Source organism: Emys orbicularis, chromosome 10 (genome assembly GCF_028017835.1).
Source record: "Emys orbicularis isolate rEmyOrb1 chromosome 10, rEmyOrb1.hap1, whole genome shotgun sequence".
NCBI lineage: Eukaryota > Metazoa > Chordata > Testudines > Emydidae > Emys > Emys orbicularis.
This window is the reverse complement of record NC_088692.1, coordinates 81,919,908-81,940,150: the sequence shown is the minus strand read 5'-3', so window position 1 is coordinate 81,940,150 and position 20,243 is coordinate 81,919,908. Positions and strand designations below refer to the sequence as shown.

Here is a 20,243-nt window from a genome sequence, read left to right as displayed (position 1 = left end):
ACTTTGAAGATAACTTATTTGGTAACTCTGAGATATCAAGCTTGCTTTTTACCAGCTGTTCCACTAGTAAAACTAGTGGCCTGGTTTAAAAAAAAAAAAAGGTTGCTGTGTCAGTGGGACCTAAAACAACTTTGACTACTATTATTTTCTGCTACTCTGTATTGTCCTTAGTCCTCGTCACCCACCAATGAACAGGACTGCCTTCATCACTCGTTATCAGTGTGGCTATCTCAGTTGCATGACAATAAAATCTTTGTAACATATACACAGTCATGGTGTATATACACTTGTAGTTTTATTGAAAGTTCTCTCACTTATACAGTAGTTGGCATTATTCCTGGTTTTCCACCCAGAGGAAATCTGTCACTTTCTAAATTGTATCAAACTTCATTTATGTCACTTAGTTCCATAAAGATTAAGTCCATTAGCGTATCTTACTCTTGTTCATGAATGCAGTGAATGCTCTGAAATGAAAGCAGTAGAGAATGTCTCAGAGTTGGTGACCTTTTCTCTACAATATAACATTTCTTTTTTTTTTTCCTAGCATCAAAAGAACTACATAATTTAGGTCAGTTTGATAATGTTATCAAAGCCGTCTTCCTTCTTTAAAATAAATCTGGAATGAGAGTGGTATCCTCCCTCCAGCTGGGATTTTGCCAGCTGGTGACTGATTTATATTCTGTTCGCTTGCTATATATTCATGAAATAGTGTGTCTCTTGCCACCTGCAGCACTTCAAAAAAGTAGAACCCCACAAATATATATTGCTTGCAACTTAGATCCCACTAGATGGAATCCTTTTTTCCTCATGAACCCTTCAGCTTGTTTAGTTCAGTTTAGAGCTGTTTTGCTGTAGTCTTTTTTCCCCCCGTGCACCGTTGGGGCATGTCTATAGTGTATCTGGGAGTGAGCCTCCCATTCCGAGTCAGTTCTGGAATTTCGGATGTTTCTTTAGGGTTATTAGTAGATTTTAAATAATGGAATTGTGAGCAGCTTTCCCGTGAGGTTAAGTATATTGTTTCTCTCTGTACAAAGTCCTGTTTTCATCCATGCTGATGTCTTGGTTATTCTTCTGGCTCACCTTTTCAGTAGGAAATTTCACTCTTCCTTGTGGAGGAAATGCTTATAGAGCAGTGTAGCAGTCAACATAAAACATTCCCAACTAACTTGTTTCCCTGTATTGTAGATAGAGTAGAATTGGCGAGGAAACCCAGTATGTGCCTTGTTTCTGTTTTGTGTGGGGTACTGATTTGTCCTGGCATGGAAAGTGACTAGTTTTTTCCCCTCTCTCTCTCTCAAATGCCAGCTGCAGCAATGCCAGTGTGAGCCTTATTGGGCAACATAAACTGTTTTGAAAGAGAGTGCAACTCATGTTGCCTGTTTTCGTTAAGAAGAGTTGTTTGTACCAAGGTGGTCACTGGATATAACATATTTAGGGGGAAATTAAGCAACTGTGCGACATACTGGTTTCTTCGGACTGTCATGTAACAGCTATTTTCATCACTTAGATTTCAGTTTGTTTCAATTTGCAAATATGAGCTGAGTTGCCATACTGCTCTTGGAACTTTGTAACAACTGTGAATGCCTCACTTGCAGAATTCCCAAGGGGTTGGTAGGTTTATTATGCCAGCTAGTGTGCCTGAATACCCTGGTCACTCAGACAAAATAAAATGGGATTAACGGGCACATGCCATTTCTTACTGTAGCTTGGAAGCCTGATGCCTTTCCCATCTAGCAGGTTTGATGTGGGTTTGTGGTGAGGAACTAGAGTCTGCTAGAAAAGCAAGCTAACAGAGAGCCATCACAGTCATTCCGCTAGTGGAAATCGATGTTTAATTGAGAGACTCGTGGTGTTTTTTACAGAGCTAACAGTCCTTTATTTTTAGGCAAGATGAAGGATATTGTTTTTGTGAGGCATTTGTACTTTTGTGGGATTACGAGCCATAGCAAACAGCCTCCGATTACTCAAAGGCATGATTATCTGATGACTGCACCCCTTTGAAGTTATCTTATTACTAAAAATTAGTAAGGGGGGAAGGGAAGATACTATCATTTAGGATAACTATGAGTTACATTGTGCAGGGTGGTGTATGTATCTTTGCAGCAGTTCCAGCAACATGTTCATGCTAATGAATGGAATTCCAGGTAATGCACATTTCCTCTCTACACCATTGGCCTCGATTCATGGATGCCATACTTGTAGTCAAAGAGAAAACTGGAGCTCTTTTAAAGAAAAAAATCTTATTGTTGAGTGATGCTAGTAGAGTGACCAAATGTCCCGATTTTAGAGGGACAGTCCTGATTTTGGGGGCTTTTTCTTATATAAGCATCTATTACCCCCCCCACCCCATCCCATCCCAATTTTTTACACTTGCTATCTGGTCACCCTAGATACTAGAAATTTTTTAACCCTATATCCAGTTCCTCTTCCACTTCTTTTATATAGGGAAAGAGAAACTGGAATCTATAACTGCATCTGAGCACTTCCATTAGGCTACAGGGGCAACCCAAATAATTTTTAATATGGTTTTGCTGTTGGCCATAAAGGGTGTTCAAGTTTCCAGCAAGCTTACTGTTTTTGAATATTTGATTTTTAAAGGGAATGTGAATGTGTGCTTATTTCAGATAGCTTCTGCTCACAGGTTGATCATTTGTGCGGATTCTGGAAGTTTCCATGCGTATACAAGTTTTATTCAAGTCATAGGGCACATTATAACTCTGACAAAACAACCTTGCACAGAAGCCAACTGGATGTAGTTATACTGAACTGAAACTGGTACAGGAGGAGGCAAGTGCTGCCTGGGACAACTTCAGAATAGTTTGAAAATCCTTAGAAAGGTTTGTAGGATAAGATCAGGCTGGTAACAACTAGAACATAAACACGGAAACATATGGTTCTCAGTGGAATGAAGTTGAGTCAAATATAACTCACAGGCTGTAGACTGAATGCCCTCATCTTACTACTTGGCCTAGAGTTTGTATGGACCTTTCCAAATATTTTGCAAGTGGAGACGGTTGTATGCAAACTGGGGATTTGAAGAGGGAGGAGGTAATCACTCATAATTCATAGCAACAGCATGGTTTTGAGAGAAACCTTTAAATAGACGTTGGCAGGTAATTTCAGAGAGTGTCGAATTGTGCCTTACTTATCAGAAAGGAAAGGAAGCTGTTCAGCATATGGGTGCCTGGTGTTGTGACACTTCCCTTTCTGTGGATTTTTCCTGAGACAAGTGTCTGGTTTAGTTACTTTGGTGAAGGGGAAAAAAAGTAACAAGGCAAAAAGTGTGTTGCTGTAACCAGATGATGATCTTGCATCGCTATTTAAAGCAAAAATATTGCATCTTCTGGAGATGCTGTACCAGTGTTTTGATGCTGGAACATATTATTGTGTGTGTATATAATGAGTATATCTACTTATTTACATGCTAGATTTGAGATTCAGCCCTGGTTGTGAATCACTGGAAGTGGGTTTTCTGGGTAAAGTCTCTGTCATCTCCCGTTAGCTATCACCACACCAGGTAAAAGGCAAGAATGTCTCCCGGGTGCTCTCTTCGCTACATTTAAAAGCCAGTTTTTCTTTGAAATGCTCTCTAAAATTAATGCTGTTTTTTTTTTAAACCCTGTCATTTATAGGAATTAACATTCAAAAACTACCTGCCTTCCTCTCTTGATTGATAAATTTTGACAGTTAATCTTTACAACGGTTGCCTGGGATAAAATGTTCTTTCCTCCTCAGTCCCTGTTCAAAACTACGTTCTTGTTCTTTATGCAACAATACTTTGATGGATTTAAAAAAAAAGAGAGAGAGAGAGAGAGAAAAGAAAGGAAGGATTGAATATCATTTTACAAGGAGAGAAAGAATCTTTAAAAAAATACTTATCCTACGCTTGGCAAACTTTTGCTGTCCTGCGTGCAGCTGGCATGACGCCAGCCTTGGCAGAGGCTAGGGCCTGCATTTGCCAAGCAGTCTTCCTCCACTTGCTGCGTTTTCACTCCCTGTGACTGACTGTTTATTCACCCGATTGCTCTATTTCAGCTGTGCTGAAGTCATGGCGTCTTGGAAATGATAAGAACACTTAGTCTGTCCAAACTGTAAAACAGCCATGATGTCAGAACTTGCAGAAAGTGATCTCTGAGAGCTTTAGCTTAGTGTACACTTCAAAAAGCTTGAGATATTGGATGTCGGAGGACTTACTGCTACTTTTAAAAAGCTAAACAATCCAAAAAGGAGCTGCCTTAATTTTTTTTTTTTTTTTTTTTTTTTTTTTTTAAGAGTAGTGTGCTAAGCTGTGTCTCTTGAGGATTTTCCAACCTTGCATCCGTCTGTTTTTTATTTTTGTTTTTTGGGGGGGGGGGTTGGTTGGGAGTGGTGAATCCTCAAATCAGAATGTTTTATAACTTCTCTTGGTTTTCTGTAAACTAATTCCCCAATAGGTGTAAATAGAAGTTGTTCACTGAACAAGTAACTTTAAATTGAGTGGTGTCAATTGCATGTTGTATGCACAGTAATCAGAATATTTAGACCGTATTTTAGAAAAACTCATGTATTTTGTTAACTTGGAAATGCCTTTTCTCTCAAATTTCTTTGAGTGAAAGGGAAAGGCTCGGAGAAGTAAACATTTACTGTGATTCTTTCTGTTTTGTCCTGTACCAAAGTTCTGCATTGAATGGCTTTTTTGGGGAGTAGATTGGCGCTCTCTTTCAAAGCTTTCCAATTTTGGGACCTGTTCTGGCTGCTTAGCAGTTCACATAGCAGGTATATTGGTTGCAGAAGTCTTTTCAGAGTTGAGGAGGAGCAGGGCGGCTGGCTGTTAACAGGTGTCATGATTTAAAACAAAACAAAACCTATTACAGGAGGTTGGACACTAGGGACCCCAATTAAGTGGCTGACAATAAATTAATGCATCACTTAAGTACTTCACAGAGGCCTGAAGGGAACATTAGAACAACTAGTCTGACCTCCTGTATATCACAGACCATTACATTTCGCCCAGTTACCTCTGCATTGAGCCTCGTAACTTGTATTTGGTTACAGCACATCTTCCAGAAAGTCATCCAGTTTTGATCTGAAGACATTAAGAGATGGAGAATCCACCACTTCCCTTGGTAGTTTGTTCCAGTGGTTAATCAGTGTTAAAATTAGTGCCTTATTCCTAATTTGATTTTATCTGGCTGTAGTTTCCAGCCCAGTGGTTCATGTTATGCCTTTCTCTGCTAGATTAAAGAACTGTTTAGTGCCCAGTATTTTCCTTCCCATGAAGGCAGTTATTCACTCTAATCAAATCATCACTCCATCTTCTTGATAAGCTCAGCAGAGATTGAGATCTTTGTCTCTCATTGTGTCTTTTTCTCCAGACCTCAGATAATTTTTGTGACCCCTTTGTACCCTCTTGAATTTTTCCACATCCCCTTTTAAAATATGGACACCAGAACTGTAAACAGTATTGGTCTCTCCAATGCTGTATACAGAGGTAAAATTACCTCCTTACTTCTACTCGCTACCCTTGTTTAGACATTTAAGGATCCCACTAGCTTGTTTTGCCACAGCACCACACTAGGAGCTCATGTTCATTTGTTTGTCTACTGTGACCCCTAAATTTTTATGAGTATATTACATATACACAGTTACATTTATCAACTAAACTTGTAATCTCATCAAAGAATGAAATCAGGTTTGTTTGCAAAGGCCTGTTTTCCATAAAATCATTTTGACTGACATTATACTCGTATTCTTTAATTCCTTATCAATTGAATCCTGGATCAGCTTTTCCATTATTTTGCCCATTGTTGATTTCAGACTATTTATTTCAACCAGCCGCCTGGTGGTCTTTTTAAATATTGGCACAACAGTAACCGTGTTCCCATCATCTTTAATTTCCCTGGTATTCCAATATTTATTATAAATTAATATCAGCTGGTCAGACTTCTTCTTAGCCAGCTCTTTTAGTAATCTTGTGTGCAAGTGTCCGGGACTGCTGATTTAACAGTGTTTATTTTTAGCAGATGTTGTTTACATTCTCCTTAGTTACTAATGGACTGGAAAGTACTTCATCCTCATGTGATGCAAGTATTTCCTCCTCCTTTTTTCCAAATACAAAACACAAATATTTATGGAATATCTCTGCCTTTTATGTATCATTAACAACAATTATGCCGCCTCCAGCTACTAGTGGGACTATGTCATTGCTACAGTTTTTGTTCCTAATATACTTTACAAAAAAAAACAAAAAAAACCCTCTTTTTTTAATTGTCCTTCATCCTGCCAGCCATGGATTTTTCCCTGATGTCTTTAGATTCTCTTGTCAATTAATATTGAATGCTATCCCTTTCCTTCTTTTCCCCCAATCGTTGTAATTTTTTGTTACTAATTGCTGCATTCTTTTCACCACTGAATTAGGATGGGCTTTTAGCCAAAGGTGTCCTCTTGGTTATGGAATCGTAGCTTTCTGGCCATCTGACAAATTCATCATAAAAAACTTCCAATTTTAATTAACGTTTTACTATGTTTTTCTTCCCAGTTATTTTAAGTTTGAAAAACTGGTTGCTTTTTAAAAAAAAAAATTTTTTTAATAAACACTGTCAGATTAAAAATAATATAACACAGATTTGTATACCTGTGTTACTATTTACATCTTTGTCATGTAAATTTGTGTGGTTTTGCATGCTTCAGCTATCTCCTTCGTTGGTAAGGTTCAGAGGATCAGCTATGAGATGTGGGGGGAATGCTGTTCATATGCTAGTTTATTCATGAATGGCAGAAGAATTTAGGAAATGAAAAAGGTCTTTCCCCTAGAGTGAAATAATTTAGACCTCTTTATACTATATTTATCTGCACTGTTTATGCAGCAGCCTTTGTTTTTTTGTAAATGTCTGTCCAATTAAGAACAAAAATCATGTGGCACTGCTTTGATAAATCTAGTGATGAACTTTGGTCATGGAGGTGTTTTTTCTCAGCGGGATTGTGAACTGGAAATCTAGTTAACACACTAAATCTAAGTTTTGGCACCCACGCGGAACAGCAATCCATCTGCCGATGAGCCACATGGCCCGGGGTTTTTCAAGAACTGCCTCAATAATCCTGAACATTCTTAATATTTATATACATTAAAATGAGGCACAGTTTACAGCAGTCTCTAACAAGGCTGTTGCATTTACACCACTCCAGAAACCTCAGGCTTTTGTCCTTGTTCAAGTTACAGTAGAACCTCAGAGTTATGAACACCAGAGTTATGAACTGACCAGTCAACCGCACACCTCATTTGGAACTGGAAGTACGCAATCAGGCAGCAGCAGAGATGGGGGCGGAGGGAAGCAAATACAGTACAGTGCTGTGTTAAATATAAACTATTTAAAAAAAAAAAGGGAAAGCATCATTTTTCATCTGCTTAGTAAAGTTTCAAAGCTGCATTAAGTCACTGTTCAGTTGTAAACTTTTGAAAGAACAACCATAATGTTTTGTTCAGAGTTACGAACATTTCAGAGTTCTGAACAACCTCCATTCCTGAGGGGTTTGTAACCCTGAGGTTCTACTGTATATCCTTGGTCTACAGTCAGTGTACGTGAGTAGTAATTTTTTTCGTTTCTTGTTTTTACCTTTTAGTGTAAGGTAATTATTTTATTTGTCTTCCCTGCAGAAAATACATATTTGGGTTTATTAAAAGCTTTTGCATCATTTATCAGTAATGATCTCTTCATCGCTGTCCTTTCTTTTAAGAGGAATCTATCGTGGGATATATTTAGGTCTGGAGTCAGAAATATTACATATACAGAATCATAGTTCCCTCTCACAGTGTAATTTAGGCAGAATTGAAATACATCTTAAGGAGTACCTTCCATTGAGACATTCATAGTCAGCTTTCTTATGCTAATTATAGTGGTGTCCACAAGCTCCCCCGCAGTGGAGGCCCCATCAACAATTTCATTATAAATACCATTTTGCCGAGATGTTTGTACTGAAGTCTGGTTGTTTTTTTTTAACTTTGAAAAGGGACTGTAAAAATGACACATCTCTCTGTATGTATTCAGTCCTACCTGTCTGTGTAGCAACTAAAATACATTCTTACTATGTTTGTTCCTGTTAGCACTGCAGAGCTGTTGTGCAAGTTAGAGCTCTGTCTGATGGTGAGCATCAACAGCAAGATTGTTTACTAAGTTCCCATTAGTTTCTCCTGTGGAAACCCATTGAAAGCAGAGGGCATAACTTGAAGACTGAGGTTGCACTGGTAATAAGTGAGGATAGAATTTTCCCTGAAGAATTGTTATTACTGCTGCTAATTCATGAAATAGAAAGAACCCAGCTTGGCCCTCGGATCCCAGGCTAAATGTTTACGTCTGGCAATTAGGAAAAAAAAAATCTGTAAACTTGGGCATATTTAATGCAGAGACCATTGAGAGTATAAACATGGGATCCCACTTTTCAGAGTAGAACCGTACATTAAAGCTGACACTACGTATTCCCTCATAGCCAAGGCTTGCCATACAGTGTCTAAATCCTGAAGAAATGTGTGAGGGGTTGTAAAACAAATTTTTTATTTTGTATTGTTCTTTGTTATGGTTGTGCCCAGTGGCTCCAGTTGTGATTGGGCTCTATTGTGGTAGGTTCTGTACAAACATGTTGGAAAACATATTCTCTTTTATCTCAGAGTACTTACAATCAAAGAGCGAGATTACCTCTTGGGTTCAGACATTTTTCAATATGGTAAAACATCTTTATTTGTAAACTGAAAATTTGCAGATAAAGTTTCACACATCATGTTGTGTGCAAAGCTCTAGGAAAAAATAGTTTTGAACTATCCTGCACTGGTTGAATGTAGTTTTCTCTTTCTAAATAAACTGTAGTTTAATTTACAGCATAGCAGAATGTGCAGCAGATTTGAGGAAAAAAAGAGAAATAAACAGGATGGAGTGGAATCTGGTACATCATCTTGGGAATTTCTCCATATCTATTCTTGGGTGGATGCTGCATCCTTGTTCACTTACAATGTTATCTGTGTTTCTGGTTGTATGCTGTCTAGTCATGTAGTTTGGTTAAAGTTTCTTGTGTTGATTTGCTTGGGCTCTGCTGTAGTCCTACTGAAACTTTTGTTTTATGCTGCTGTTACTGATACTGTTTTTTAGCTAAGTTAGAAAGTGGAAAACAGTTACCTAATGAAAACCAGATTTCCTATCTTGTGTTTATTTACAGAGCCTCTGGCATATAGCTAGCATGGCTAAAAGGCCATAAAACATTGTAATCAAAATGTTGTTGTTACATAAATATAAATGCTGCTGCTTCTTTTGATGTAACAATAGTAAGACTGTCTCTTGAAGATCCTGCTTTCTGTTCATTTTTTCCAAACCCAGTGCCCACACCTACAGATTAATGAGTTTTTAAATAAATGTACTTTTCACAAATTTATGTCCTACTAGTCTGATATTTGTGGATAGGGTGGATATGTACTCTCTTCAGGGGGAAAATAATAAGTCTATGATTCCACCATATATGATGTGTAGCATCTGTACTTTATTAAATCCAATTCTGCATACATAAGCAACATGAGGATGCTACAGTGGGGTCAACCTAGCCATGTGTGCTGCAGTATAGCAATGTATTATTGTATGAATGTAATTAAGTTGTTTAAAGGGAGCTTTTTTGTTGCCAATAAAAGACAAATTTGAAATACAAATTGGAAACACGAAAAAAACCCTCTCAAAGACAATAAGTCAGCACTCAAAAATGTAACCATAATACCAGGGCTATCAAATGGGTTCCAGTCCTCAGTTGTTTCTGTTATCCTTACGTTGACATTGCTTTCAACAGTTTTCCTCATTACTTCACTGGTTCATACTTTAATGTAAATCTGGGAGAAAGATATCTTCGAGCAACTTGAAAACTCTGAGAAAATGAAATTTAGTTTGCCAGCCTCCCAAGTGTCAAAGTTTTCAAGGGTTGCTCTAGAGCAGTGTTTCTCAAACTTGGGATGCCGCTTGTGTAGGGAAAGCCCCTGGCGGGCCAGGCCGGTTTGTTTACCTGCCGTGTCAGCAGGTCCGGCAGATTGCGGCTCCCACTGGCCGCGGTTCGCTGCTCCAGGCCAATGGGAGCTGCGGGAAGCGGCACGGACTGAGGGACGTACTGGCTGCCGCTTCCCGCAGCTCCCATTGGCCTGGAGCAGCGAACCGCGGCAAGTGGGAGCCACGATCGGCCGGACCTGCGGATGCGGCAGGTAAACAAACCAACCTGGCCCGCCAGGGGCTTTCCCTACACAAGCGGCGTCCCAAGTTTGGGAAACACTGCTCTAGACCCAAGGGGATATGCGCTCAGAATGTTTACATTGCTGCATTTAATCTCGCTATATTTTTAAAATGCCAGTTGTTCAATCTTCCCTTGCTCTGTCTTTGCAGTGTGCCCCAGCGCTTGTGGCAAACGGGCTTGCACAGACCAAAATGAATGTTGCCATCCCGAGTGCTTGGGGAGCTGCACTGCACCCGACAACAACACGGCTTGTGTGGCCTGCCGCAATTATTACTACGAAGGAATCTGCGTACCCACCTGCCCACCGAACACCTACAAGTTTGAAGGCTGGCGCTGCGTTACTAAAGACTTCTGTTCCAAAGTCCCTGCTACAGAGATAAGTGACTATGAGAAGTTTGTGATCCACAATGATGAGTGCATGGCAGAGTGCCCTTCTGGATTCATACGCAACGGGAGCCAAAGGTAAAGGAAATACACAAGCTTGCATTGTTATTCATATAGTTCCCTGTGTGATTTTAGAAAGATAACCCCCCAGTTCCTTGGCATTAACTGTCTAAGGGCCTGATCCCATGTGGTGCTGAGCATCTTGGTCTCCCGCTAGGGTGACCAGACAGCAAATGTGAAAAATCGGGACAGGGGGTGGGGGGTAATAGGAGCCTATATAAGAAAAAGACCCAAAAATCGGGACTGTCCCTATAAAATCGGGACATCTGGTCACCCTATCTCCCGCTGACATCAGTGGAGATAGAGTATTGTCAACACCATGAGGATGAGGCCTTTAAACTAGACAATAGCCCAGTGAAAATGGCAGTGGAATAAAGTGGGCGGGATGGAGATGGGGAAGAGATGCCAGTAATCAATGGAAAGGAGATTCTGCTCTTGGAGAGCATTGCCACACAGAGCAGATTGTAAAAGTAGTTTTGTTTCTCGTGTTAATTGGTTGTTTACTGACATGTACTGGCATTCTGACTTTTCTGTGTGCAGGTCTCCTATGTACACTCACGTTCATTGCAGCCATTAGGTCTCTGCATTTTCTAGTTCACCGTGTTTTTCCTGGAAAATGCCAACTCTACCTTAGTTCAGAGAAATAATACCAGTAGCTGCCATGCTATTTTATGACTAGGGCCCTACGAAATTCACAGTCCATTTTGGTCAATGTCATGGCCCCCAGAGTTTTAAAATCAGTCAGTTTCACGTTTTCAGAGGTTTATATTTGCAATTTCATGATGATGTAACCGTGGGGGTCCCAACCCAAAAGGGGATCGTTGGGGTTGCAAAGCTGTTATTGGGGGTTGCAGCATTGCCACCCTCACTTCTCTGCTGCCTCCAGAGCTGAGCTTCCTGCAGCTGGGGGAGATAGCCAGAGGCGGGTCTGATTTCCCCCCGCCTCCCTTCCCAAAGCAGCTGTGCAGTGGAAGAGGAAGGTCCTGTCCCTCCCCAGCCTGGCCGGAACTAGCAGCTAGGAGCCCCTGGCTGGGGCACTCCCAGCAGCACGGGGGAGATTAGACACATCCCCACCTCCGGGAACCTCTGATCTCCCCCGCAAGAGCAACCGTGCAGGGGAAGAGGAAATCCTGTCCCTCCCCAGCCCGGCTGGGACTAGCAGCTGGAGCTCGGTGCACAGTAGGGTCTCTACCCAGCCCTGCCCCTTCTCCTCCCCTCCCCTCCAATAGCTAGATTTCATGGGGGAGGTCTGATTTCACGGTCCATGACGTGTTTTTCATGGCCGTGAATTTGGTATTTATGACTAACTCTCTTAGGGAACTGTTTTTTACAGGAATATTACTCTGATTTTTGTCAGTCATATTCCTGGAATTTAAACATCGTGGAGTGATAGATATGTTGTTGGCTTGCTCACTTTGCCAGCAGCCAAGGCAACAATCTTAGTTGCCCACCCATTAACCCAACAGCACTAAGAACTGTTATTTCCTAGCAATTGCTAATATAGAGGAATTCTCAGTGGTGTAGGACTGCATTGAAAAATGTCTCCATATAAATGGTCTGTATCATAGTTTTTCCTTTATGTGTGCAGGTTAGTTTTGTTCAAGGGATGGAAATCTCCACCATTTGCTTTATAAACCTAGAGAGAACGAGAGAGTATCATCCAAACAAACATCTTCCTAGGAAAATTTCCAGTTCACATTTAGATGCAAACAGCGTTACTGTTTGCTAGCTTGAAGCCAGATGTTTACCTGAGAAACTGTTTCCCTGCTGTCTGGCCTGAGCGTCTAGTAGCGGCTGTTTAAAAACACACTCATAAAACAGTATAGACACAGCTTATCTTATCATAGTTTTGTGTTCAGCCGCAAAGGTGGAAAGGCATAACTCAAGGCCAGTGAACGTTTTGTCCCCCGGTTTCCCAGAGCTGGTATTAACCAACAGATGCAAATAAGGAGTTTCTAGCATTCTTTGTACCTTTAGTTGAATGCCTTTTGCATGTCTTCAGTTCTTAGGACATTATGCTGTAGCATTTGAAATAGGAGCTCATGACTAAGAAATGAAGGCTCCTTTCTTCCATTACATCAGTGCACGTTTCTCCAAGCTGAAGAAGAAAGTGGGTTCAGTTACCCTTTAGTTAACAAATAACAAATCCATGTTTACCAGTGTGCTGTCAATGGCCTTCCTTTTCAGAGCTGGGGTTTTCTTTCCCTTTGCTTGTCTCCCCTCCACCCACACACACAGAAGGTATAACATGAATATAAGTTAAAAATCACTGGTACTAATGCAAGATGGAAAAGTGGTGAAATAAAACAAGGGATGACGGGGTTATATTTTACCTGGAAGGAAGAACAATCACATAGTGTCACATTGGTGGCAGCCCATTCGTACATATTGAGGTTAGTATATGGATAGTGTTTACGGTAGAGCTGTCCTTGTTTTGGTTCATGTTTGCTAGACCTGAACTTAAAACTTTGGTGAGAAGGGGTGGAGGAGAATTCATGTAAATGTTCACATTCTGGCCCTCACCCCAGTTTTAGTATTGAGCTATTTCAGCAGGTCTGGGCTGGTTTAGGAGGTCACTGTGGAATTGTGTCTCTCTCTCTCTCTCTCTCTCTCTCTCTCTCTCTCTCTCTCTCTCTCTAGCTCCAACATATGCATGCTGAGGCTTGAGTTTTCCAAAGGTGCCTAAGGGAGTCAGGTACTGGAGGCTTACCTTCTTAGGCTCCAGCCTTATTTCGGTAGCAGAGATGTTCGCTAGAGGGCCACCAATGCCTGAGAGAGGGCAATGACTTTTTCTGTGTTCTTGATCATTTGTCCTTCAGTTATGCTATATTAGTGTAGGCAATGACTTGCACTTCGAATGCCCTTCATCCAGAGGGATACCACAGCATTTCGTAACCTGATTTACAGACTGTGTGTGTTGGAGTCACGTTACTCACCACTCCATTGCAGTCACCAGGATGGTGAAATATGGCAACAGTTTAACAGCTAGCCATGGGGCTTGTAGAATTAATACTACACAACAGTTTAGGATGGGAAGTGACTAGGAATAGCATAATCTATGCAACTGATCGAGTAGTGGGAGTGAGGTTTCTGTTTTCTGCTCAGTTGTACCTTACAGCATTTTTTCCAGTCCTTTGGTACTGCCTTTAAAATCCAAATTGTGACACTGTTTTATTAGGACAATAACCTCATTAGGAGATTTCTCTAATAACCATTTTCCCTTGGGCACTTATTTATGAGGGTCACGTCTGCTCATAGAACCCATGCAGTCCTGCCTGGGTGCATGAGATATTTGCTTTTCTGCTGGGCCTCTTCTGAAAAATGGCCACTTTCCTCCCAGTTTGAGGGATTTGTATTTTGTTAGGTTGCAGATAGAGAAGTTCTTGCTTTCCAAACAATGCAGCAGCAGTCTGTTGTGGATTGAGAACCATGTGTTTTTGTTTATTTCTGGTCTCCCTTCCTTCCCAACAGCATGTTCTGCAGCCCCTGCGAAGGGCCTTGCCCAAAAATCTGTGAGGAAGAGAAAACAAAGACCATTGATTCCGTCACATCAGCACAAATGTTGCAGGGATGCACCGTCCTCAAGGGGAATCTGCTTATTAACATCCGCCGTGGGAGTAAGTAATGTTCCTCCTGTGTGAGCCTTTGATGAGGGTCCTTTAACTTTCTATTTTCTCTTTGAGTGTATCAATACAAAAAAAACCCAAACCTGTAAGCATCATCCTCAAGAGGATTGTTTGCTTTTTAATGGCGCTTCAGCTGCGTTAAGGGTTTCTGCTGGAATCCTCGACATGGCGGTGTTCTCTGGCATGTCTGTAGACCAGGTATTTAGCTAGTGGCAAAGCTTTCCTCCCTGTGCGTGAGATAATGAAAACCCCTGTTTAAATTCTAACACTGCTCTGCCCAACACTCATTATTACTGTGTTGGTCATATCTGGTACGTGTCCTAACATAAATGAACTCTGGATACGATTTGTCAGAGTAGTGATTCATCAGCTGGGGAAATTCCAACAGACTCTGAGCTTTAAAAACCATTGTAAACTTGGTGGTTTGAAATATACCTCCCTATGCATGCATGCAAAGGAGTGTGTGGGGTGGAGTTCCTTGAATTTTTGTGCCTGTGCTAGATGGATTGAATTGCCTATGAATACCAGGTTTGCTCCTAATAACCAAGGGGGTTGGAAACAGTTGTATGTGAATTGTTTTAATTATGTGTTTCACATGTTTAAGTAGAATCTTAACTTCTGCAGGGAGATGGTCTGAAGAACTTTTATTTAAGTTAACCCATTCAGCTCACCCACCCTCTGGAGTAATTAATTTTATTCCTGAGTACTATACAGTAACGTAAGTTGTCTAGTTTAATGCTTAGATATTATCTCAAAGAATTGAAAAGTATTCCTAATCTACACCCTCCCAACTTCTTTCAGGTGATAACTGGCCACGTGATATCCAGGCTGTACTGCTGTGCACACAGAACTTAATTTAGTTTTAGTGTTCTGCACCAGAAGCAAACACCCAGCTTCCAAGCTCCTTGCCCATTTTGGAGAATGCCCCTTACACAACTACAGTGTAACATTATACAAGCTGTAGAAAATCTGACTCTGAGCCAGCTTCATTACATAAAGATGTTATGGCTTTACCTTCATTGTTTCAGCATTCTAGGAGTAATGGCTGCTTAAATGATATAGTTATAGCTACACTATTTTTTAAATGGCCAGTAAAAGTCCTGTGCTTTGGAGATTAGTATCCTTGCTGTTTGTTGAGAATAATAGCATAACTCTGTGGGGCTACTCTTAACCTCCAGTCTGATGCCATGCTCTTCAGTGGATCATTTCAGCCTGATCTAATGAATGAACTTTACCTCTGTCACCGAGAGTAACAGCAGTTGCAGTTTCACAGATGCCTAAATTTACAACTGCACATGAGTCTTTTCAGTCTTGCCAAAAGGTTGGCTGTTGAAAGCTCAGAATTTGGTACTGGCACGAGTATGGAATATTCATGCAAAGGAAAGCAGATCAGTAAGAAAGTTATAAATGGAGTTCTGATAGTGCCTTGTTTTGTGCTCCACCTGTCTGCCTGCATAGGTAAATAATGATACGTGCTGGTCTGCAGCAAGATGAATCTGTATTTTGTTTGCAAAAGCAGTGAATGTAATAAATACTTATTCTGATATGCTAACCATGCATTGACTAAAATGCTGAGTTAAACTTGTATGAACTAGAATTTCCTTTTCTTTAATGTAGACAATATTGCTTCTGAGCTGGAGAATTTTATGGGTCTGATAGAAACAGTAACTGGGTATGTGAAGATCCGCCATTCCCATGCACTAGTCTCCCTCTCTTTCTTGAAGAATCTGCGATATATTTTGGGAGAGGAACAGTTGGATGGGTAAGTGTTCAAATACAACGAACTAATCTTTGTAGAGGCAGCTTTGCTTCAACAGAAAGCCAGGGAAAATAAGTCTTACCGTGAATACTTTGTTACCATCTATATAGTCTACACCTCCACTAATATGCAGTATTTGTCTCCTACTGAACAACCGTTGTACAATCATTCATTTGATCCTCTAGCATGCAAGTAGTTGGATGAAGATTTTAAAGATGTATTTATGGTAGCCCTGCTAGCTGCTTTCTCTTGTAGAGAGATTTTTTTAGGGAGATGTACATTTGTAAGCATCATTTTCTGTTATATTAGACACGTTCTGTTTTTTGATGCTCTACTGCATTCAGAAATAAACATCTCCAGAAGTCATTGCTCTTTTGGCATTGCGGTTTATTAGTGTTGTATCCTTAACAGAGGTCTATGGAATGTCAATTGGAAGAAAACAGGTCACTAACTGCAAGATAAGGGAGTGCGGCTGAAACTAGCTTGTGTAGCCGGAAACTGCACATAAGTGAGCCAGCCTCAAAATACTAACATGAAACTAATTCTCCTTATCTAAAGCCAGAGAAACAAAATATGAGCCGCTAAAGTAATCATGAGCCACTGAAATGTTTGCTGATAAACATTGTGGATTTGTCCTAATTGTGTAATATTCTGTGTAATATGCTTTTAATAGCGCGTCATACAATTGCTATCTAAAACACCACCTATCATCCTCACCCCTGAAGGTAGGTGCTGAAAGAGCAAAGGTAGGTTTAGCTCCAGCAAAACTTTAGTTTGAGATGCTTAGGTGGGGGGATGATCCGTTGGGAAATTGCTGCGCTCCCTTTCTCTCCCCAAATTAAGTAACTTCCCAAGTCCAAAACGACACTCTGGAGAAGAAATGAGCCTTCGTCGCTAATGAGAGATCCAGTAAAATAAGAATTTTGGAAAATCATTTAGGAAAAGGTGGTGGGAAGGTCATGGGAAAGGTTGCATGTCTCTGATTTATCTGCTCTGACAGGATAAAGTTACAGCATAAGGGATTCTTCACAACCTCCCTCTCTTTCTCAGGCTACTCTTTGGTCAGTCTTAAATTCTTAAAATTCCACCATCTGACAGAGCAAGTTAAAGGGCAGCTCTTCATTCTGCACTTGAAAAGCACACTGTCTTTTTCAATAAGAACATTTGGCTCTTTGGAAAAACATGTTTCTAATTGCAAATCCAAGAGGCTTGTCACTTTGCCTAGAACAAGGCTCTTTCAGCTACTTATGATGTGGCATACTCAAGCAGATACTCCAATTATAAATTTGTTTTTGCCTTCTTTTAGTAAGTAAGTTCAGTAGTAATTATGTTTATGGAATCTCGTATGTCAGCAAGCATAACTGATAGGAAAGCAGCAGCAGTGCTATGATTCAGGTTTTATTAATTCTGTCTGCCTGATTCCACAATGGAAAAACAAACCGTGAAACTTAGAAAAGAGGAAAATAGGGGTGCATGTGGGAAGCAAAATTGATCCATGCTAAGGAATTATTGCAATTGCATGCTGCTTGGGTCAGGAACGGTCTTCCTCTGTGTTTGGAAAGTACTTACACATTTGGGGCACTGTCGCAATCTGAAAGATAATTTTTCAAAAACATTCAGCTAAAGGCAGACACCTCGCATGAAAATTCCAGCCTAAACAGCTAGTTGGGCAACGTTATAAGCAACTGAAAACAGGGTCTTAAACAGGCTGCCCTAACTATAGCAGTCGCTGCCAGCACTGCATATAATACATACAAAAAATTATATTGAAAGAACATTAAGGCTGCAAAGTGAAGCCCTTTTATTTTTGTTTCCTCGCTCTCATGGTTGCCTGTGCAACCTTAATTTGGCCCCCTTGCGCTGAGATAAGATGCATTATGATACTGTCTTTAATTACATGACCACAGCCTCTTTTTTTTTTTTTTTTTTTCCCCCACAGGACCCCTCCCTCATTCTGTGCATGGTGCTGAGGGAAAAAAGGCAGCTTGTTGGGTATATTAGTTGGCGGTTCCTTCATGGAGCCGGGAGCCAAGGCATTTACTTGGTGCAGTTCACAAACTCTCCCAACATCTGTCGTTTTTGCAGCGAGAGGGAGACCCTGGTACACATCTAGGTAGAGTGCATCAGGCTACAACCCCTCTTCCAGCTCTTCCAGAACCTCTTACTGAGGTTCAGGCTGCACTTTCCCCTGCACTTCCTGGTATTGGCACACCTCTCCCATGGCCCCACAAAGTCACAGGACCTCCTCTTCAACCTCCTTCTGAAGATGGCCATCCATCACAACAGAAGGAGGAAGTTGGATCGGGGGGAGGAACCTCTGCAAAAGCAGGGACTTATTTCTATTCCTTGTTCAGTCACACCTCCTAGCAGAGTTCCTCTAAGTCCACTGACTTTTCAGATGCCTTTGAGGAGCAGTGGATGCTGTTGGGGGTTCTCTGTTCAGTGTCCCCATCTGCTCACCTGATTTTCACCTTCTGACTTCCACACCTGCCCCTGTTTTTTTTCATTTGTTGTCCCCCACAAATACTTGTGGCCTGGGTTCACTAGCCCCTCTCGCTTGGTGAAGGGGAAGGCCGTTAGCTATGGGTGGGCTTACGCCTGCTGTCTCCTGGCACTACAATAGTTACCTTCCAGCTTCTGCCACAAATGAAGAAAAAGTCCTACAAATGGTCCCATATACAGCACCGCCCTAATTCATTCCCTTAGCATTGTCGATCCTGTGCACTAATGAGACAGGTCCTGTGGACAAAATTGTATGTGATCATGTCATTAAAGACTGTGTCATACTACTTATGTCCAAGGGACTGAATTAAGGTTACACAGGCAACTGAAATTATTTCCTCACTTTTCAGAGCTTGGCTTTCCAACTTAAGTAAGATTCTTTGATCATAGTTTTTTGTACATCATTTCAAACGTAAAAATAAATTCTATGGGAAGCTATAACAGCTCTCCCATCGTGCCTCATTAGTAGAGTTTGAACCCTGAACCTTCAGCTTGAGCTACAGAACTAACTACATAAATTGGCATAGGTTATCTCAGTGGTAGGGAATGGGCTACCCAGGGCCCTGTGCTGAGTTCAGGGGGAACCTGGTCCCTGGAGTTTTTGTTGGGAGCCCAGCCTGGTGCACTTTCGTCCAATATCGTTTATCTTTCTTCTGTAGGGATGAGGGGGCAAGCAGTGCAATCTTTCTTTGACTCTGGCCTTTCCCCCCCTAAAGCTACAATCAAGGGTGCCAATTGCGATGGTGGCTTGTGTGTTGTAGACTCTTGTCAACTTAGAAATGGACACTAAGCAGTTCATTTTTCTTAGACTGCCGAACAACCATTAGGTAACTTTCAATCAGTGCCAGGTTATCTGAACTGGCTACGGTCATCTAGAGGTGAAAGTTGCATTTACCACTTAACATTATATTAAACTTCAAAATGAAACTGCCTGGCCCATTGCACTGCATCAAAATACATTCATGCCATGGAAGAAGAGGTGTTTCTACAAGATACTACTATTTACAGGTCATTGGTAAAGCTGTGACACAGAAAAAAATTATGGCTCTTATAGGGGTTGTTTCTCCTCTTTGTTTTTGTTGAAAGGACGTTATGAAGAAACTGATGCTTTCTCAGAGACTTCTACCAATAAGTGACCCTTCAAAAGGGAGGTAGAGAACTTGTGCAATGGGGCATGACAGGTTGAATTTACATAGGGGCTCAAGTGCTCCTCTGATTCCCCTGCTAGTTAGGGGAGAGCCAAACACCCCAAAGACGGCCATTGGGTAAAGTGGTGTCATGGCACATTGCATCCAGACCCACACTTTAAATTAAACACAATGAAGCAATATCTCTCGTTTCTTTCCTTATGTATTTCCCAACAGAGACTCAGTTGTTGGTAGCGCTGCTTCTAGCCCATCTACAGTGTACAGATTTACAGCCGTGCTGCATAATGAAGGGTCTGTTGGTGCTTTCATTATAAACCCCATTTTTCTGTTTGAAAGTCCCATCAGGCAGATACTGTAGAAATAAAGGAGAATGTACCAGAATTGTTATAATATTGGTTATTTGCTGATTTCAAAAGTTTTATTATGCCGTGGCTTGTTGGGGGAAATATTCTAAAATAATGGGAGAGTTTGATTTAAATTTGAAAGACATTTTTAAACTGGTTTGCAAGCCAATCTTCTGATTATGCCTTTTTC

At 40.9% G+C, this 20,243-nt stretch overlaps 1 protein-coding gene across 2 annotated transcripts in view; it reads left to right on the top strand.

The window, feature by feature from the left end:
• Nucleotides 1-20,243, top strand: part of IGF1R (insulin like growth factor 1 receptor) — a 265,194-nt gene that overhangs the window by 198,997 nt on the left and 45,954 nt on the right. For both annotated transcript variants that reach the window (XM_065412490.1, XM_065412489.1), the window contains exons 3-5: nt 10,380-10,692; nt 14,146-14,291; nt 15,918-16,062. In XM_065412490.1, coding sequence (XP_065268562.1) covers nt 10,380-10,692; nt 14,146-14,291; nt 15,918-16,062 — 604 coding nt within the window. The remainder of the gene's footprint in view (nt 1-10,379; nt 10,693-14,145; nt 14,292-15,917; nt 16,063-20,243) is intronic.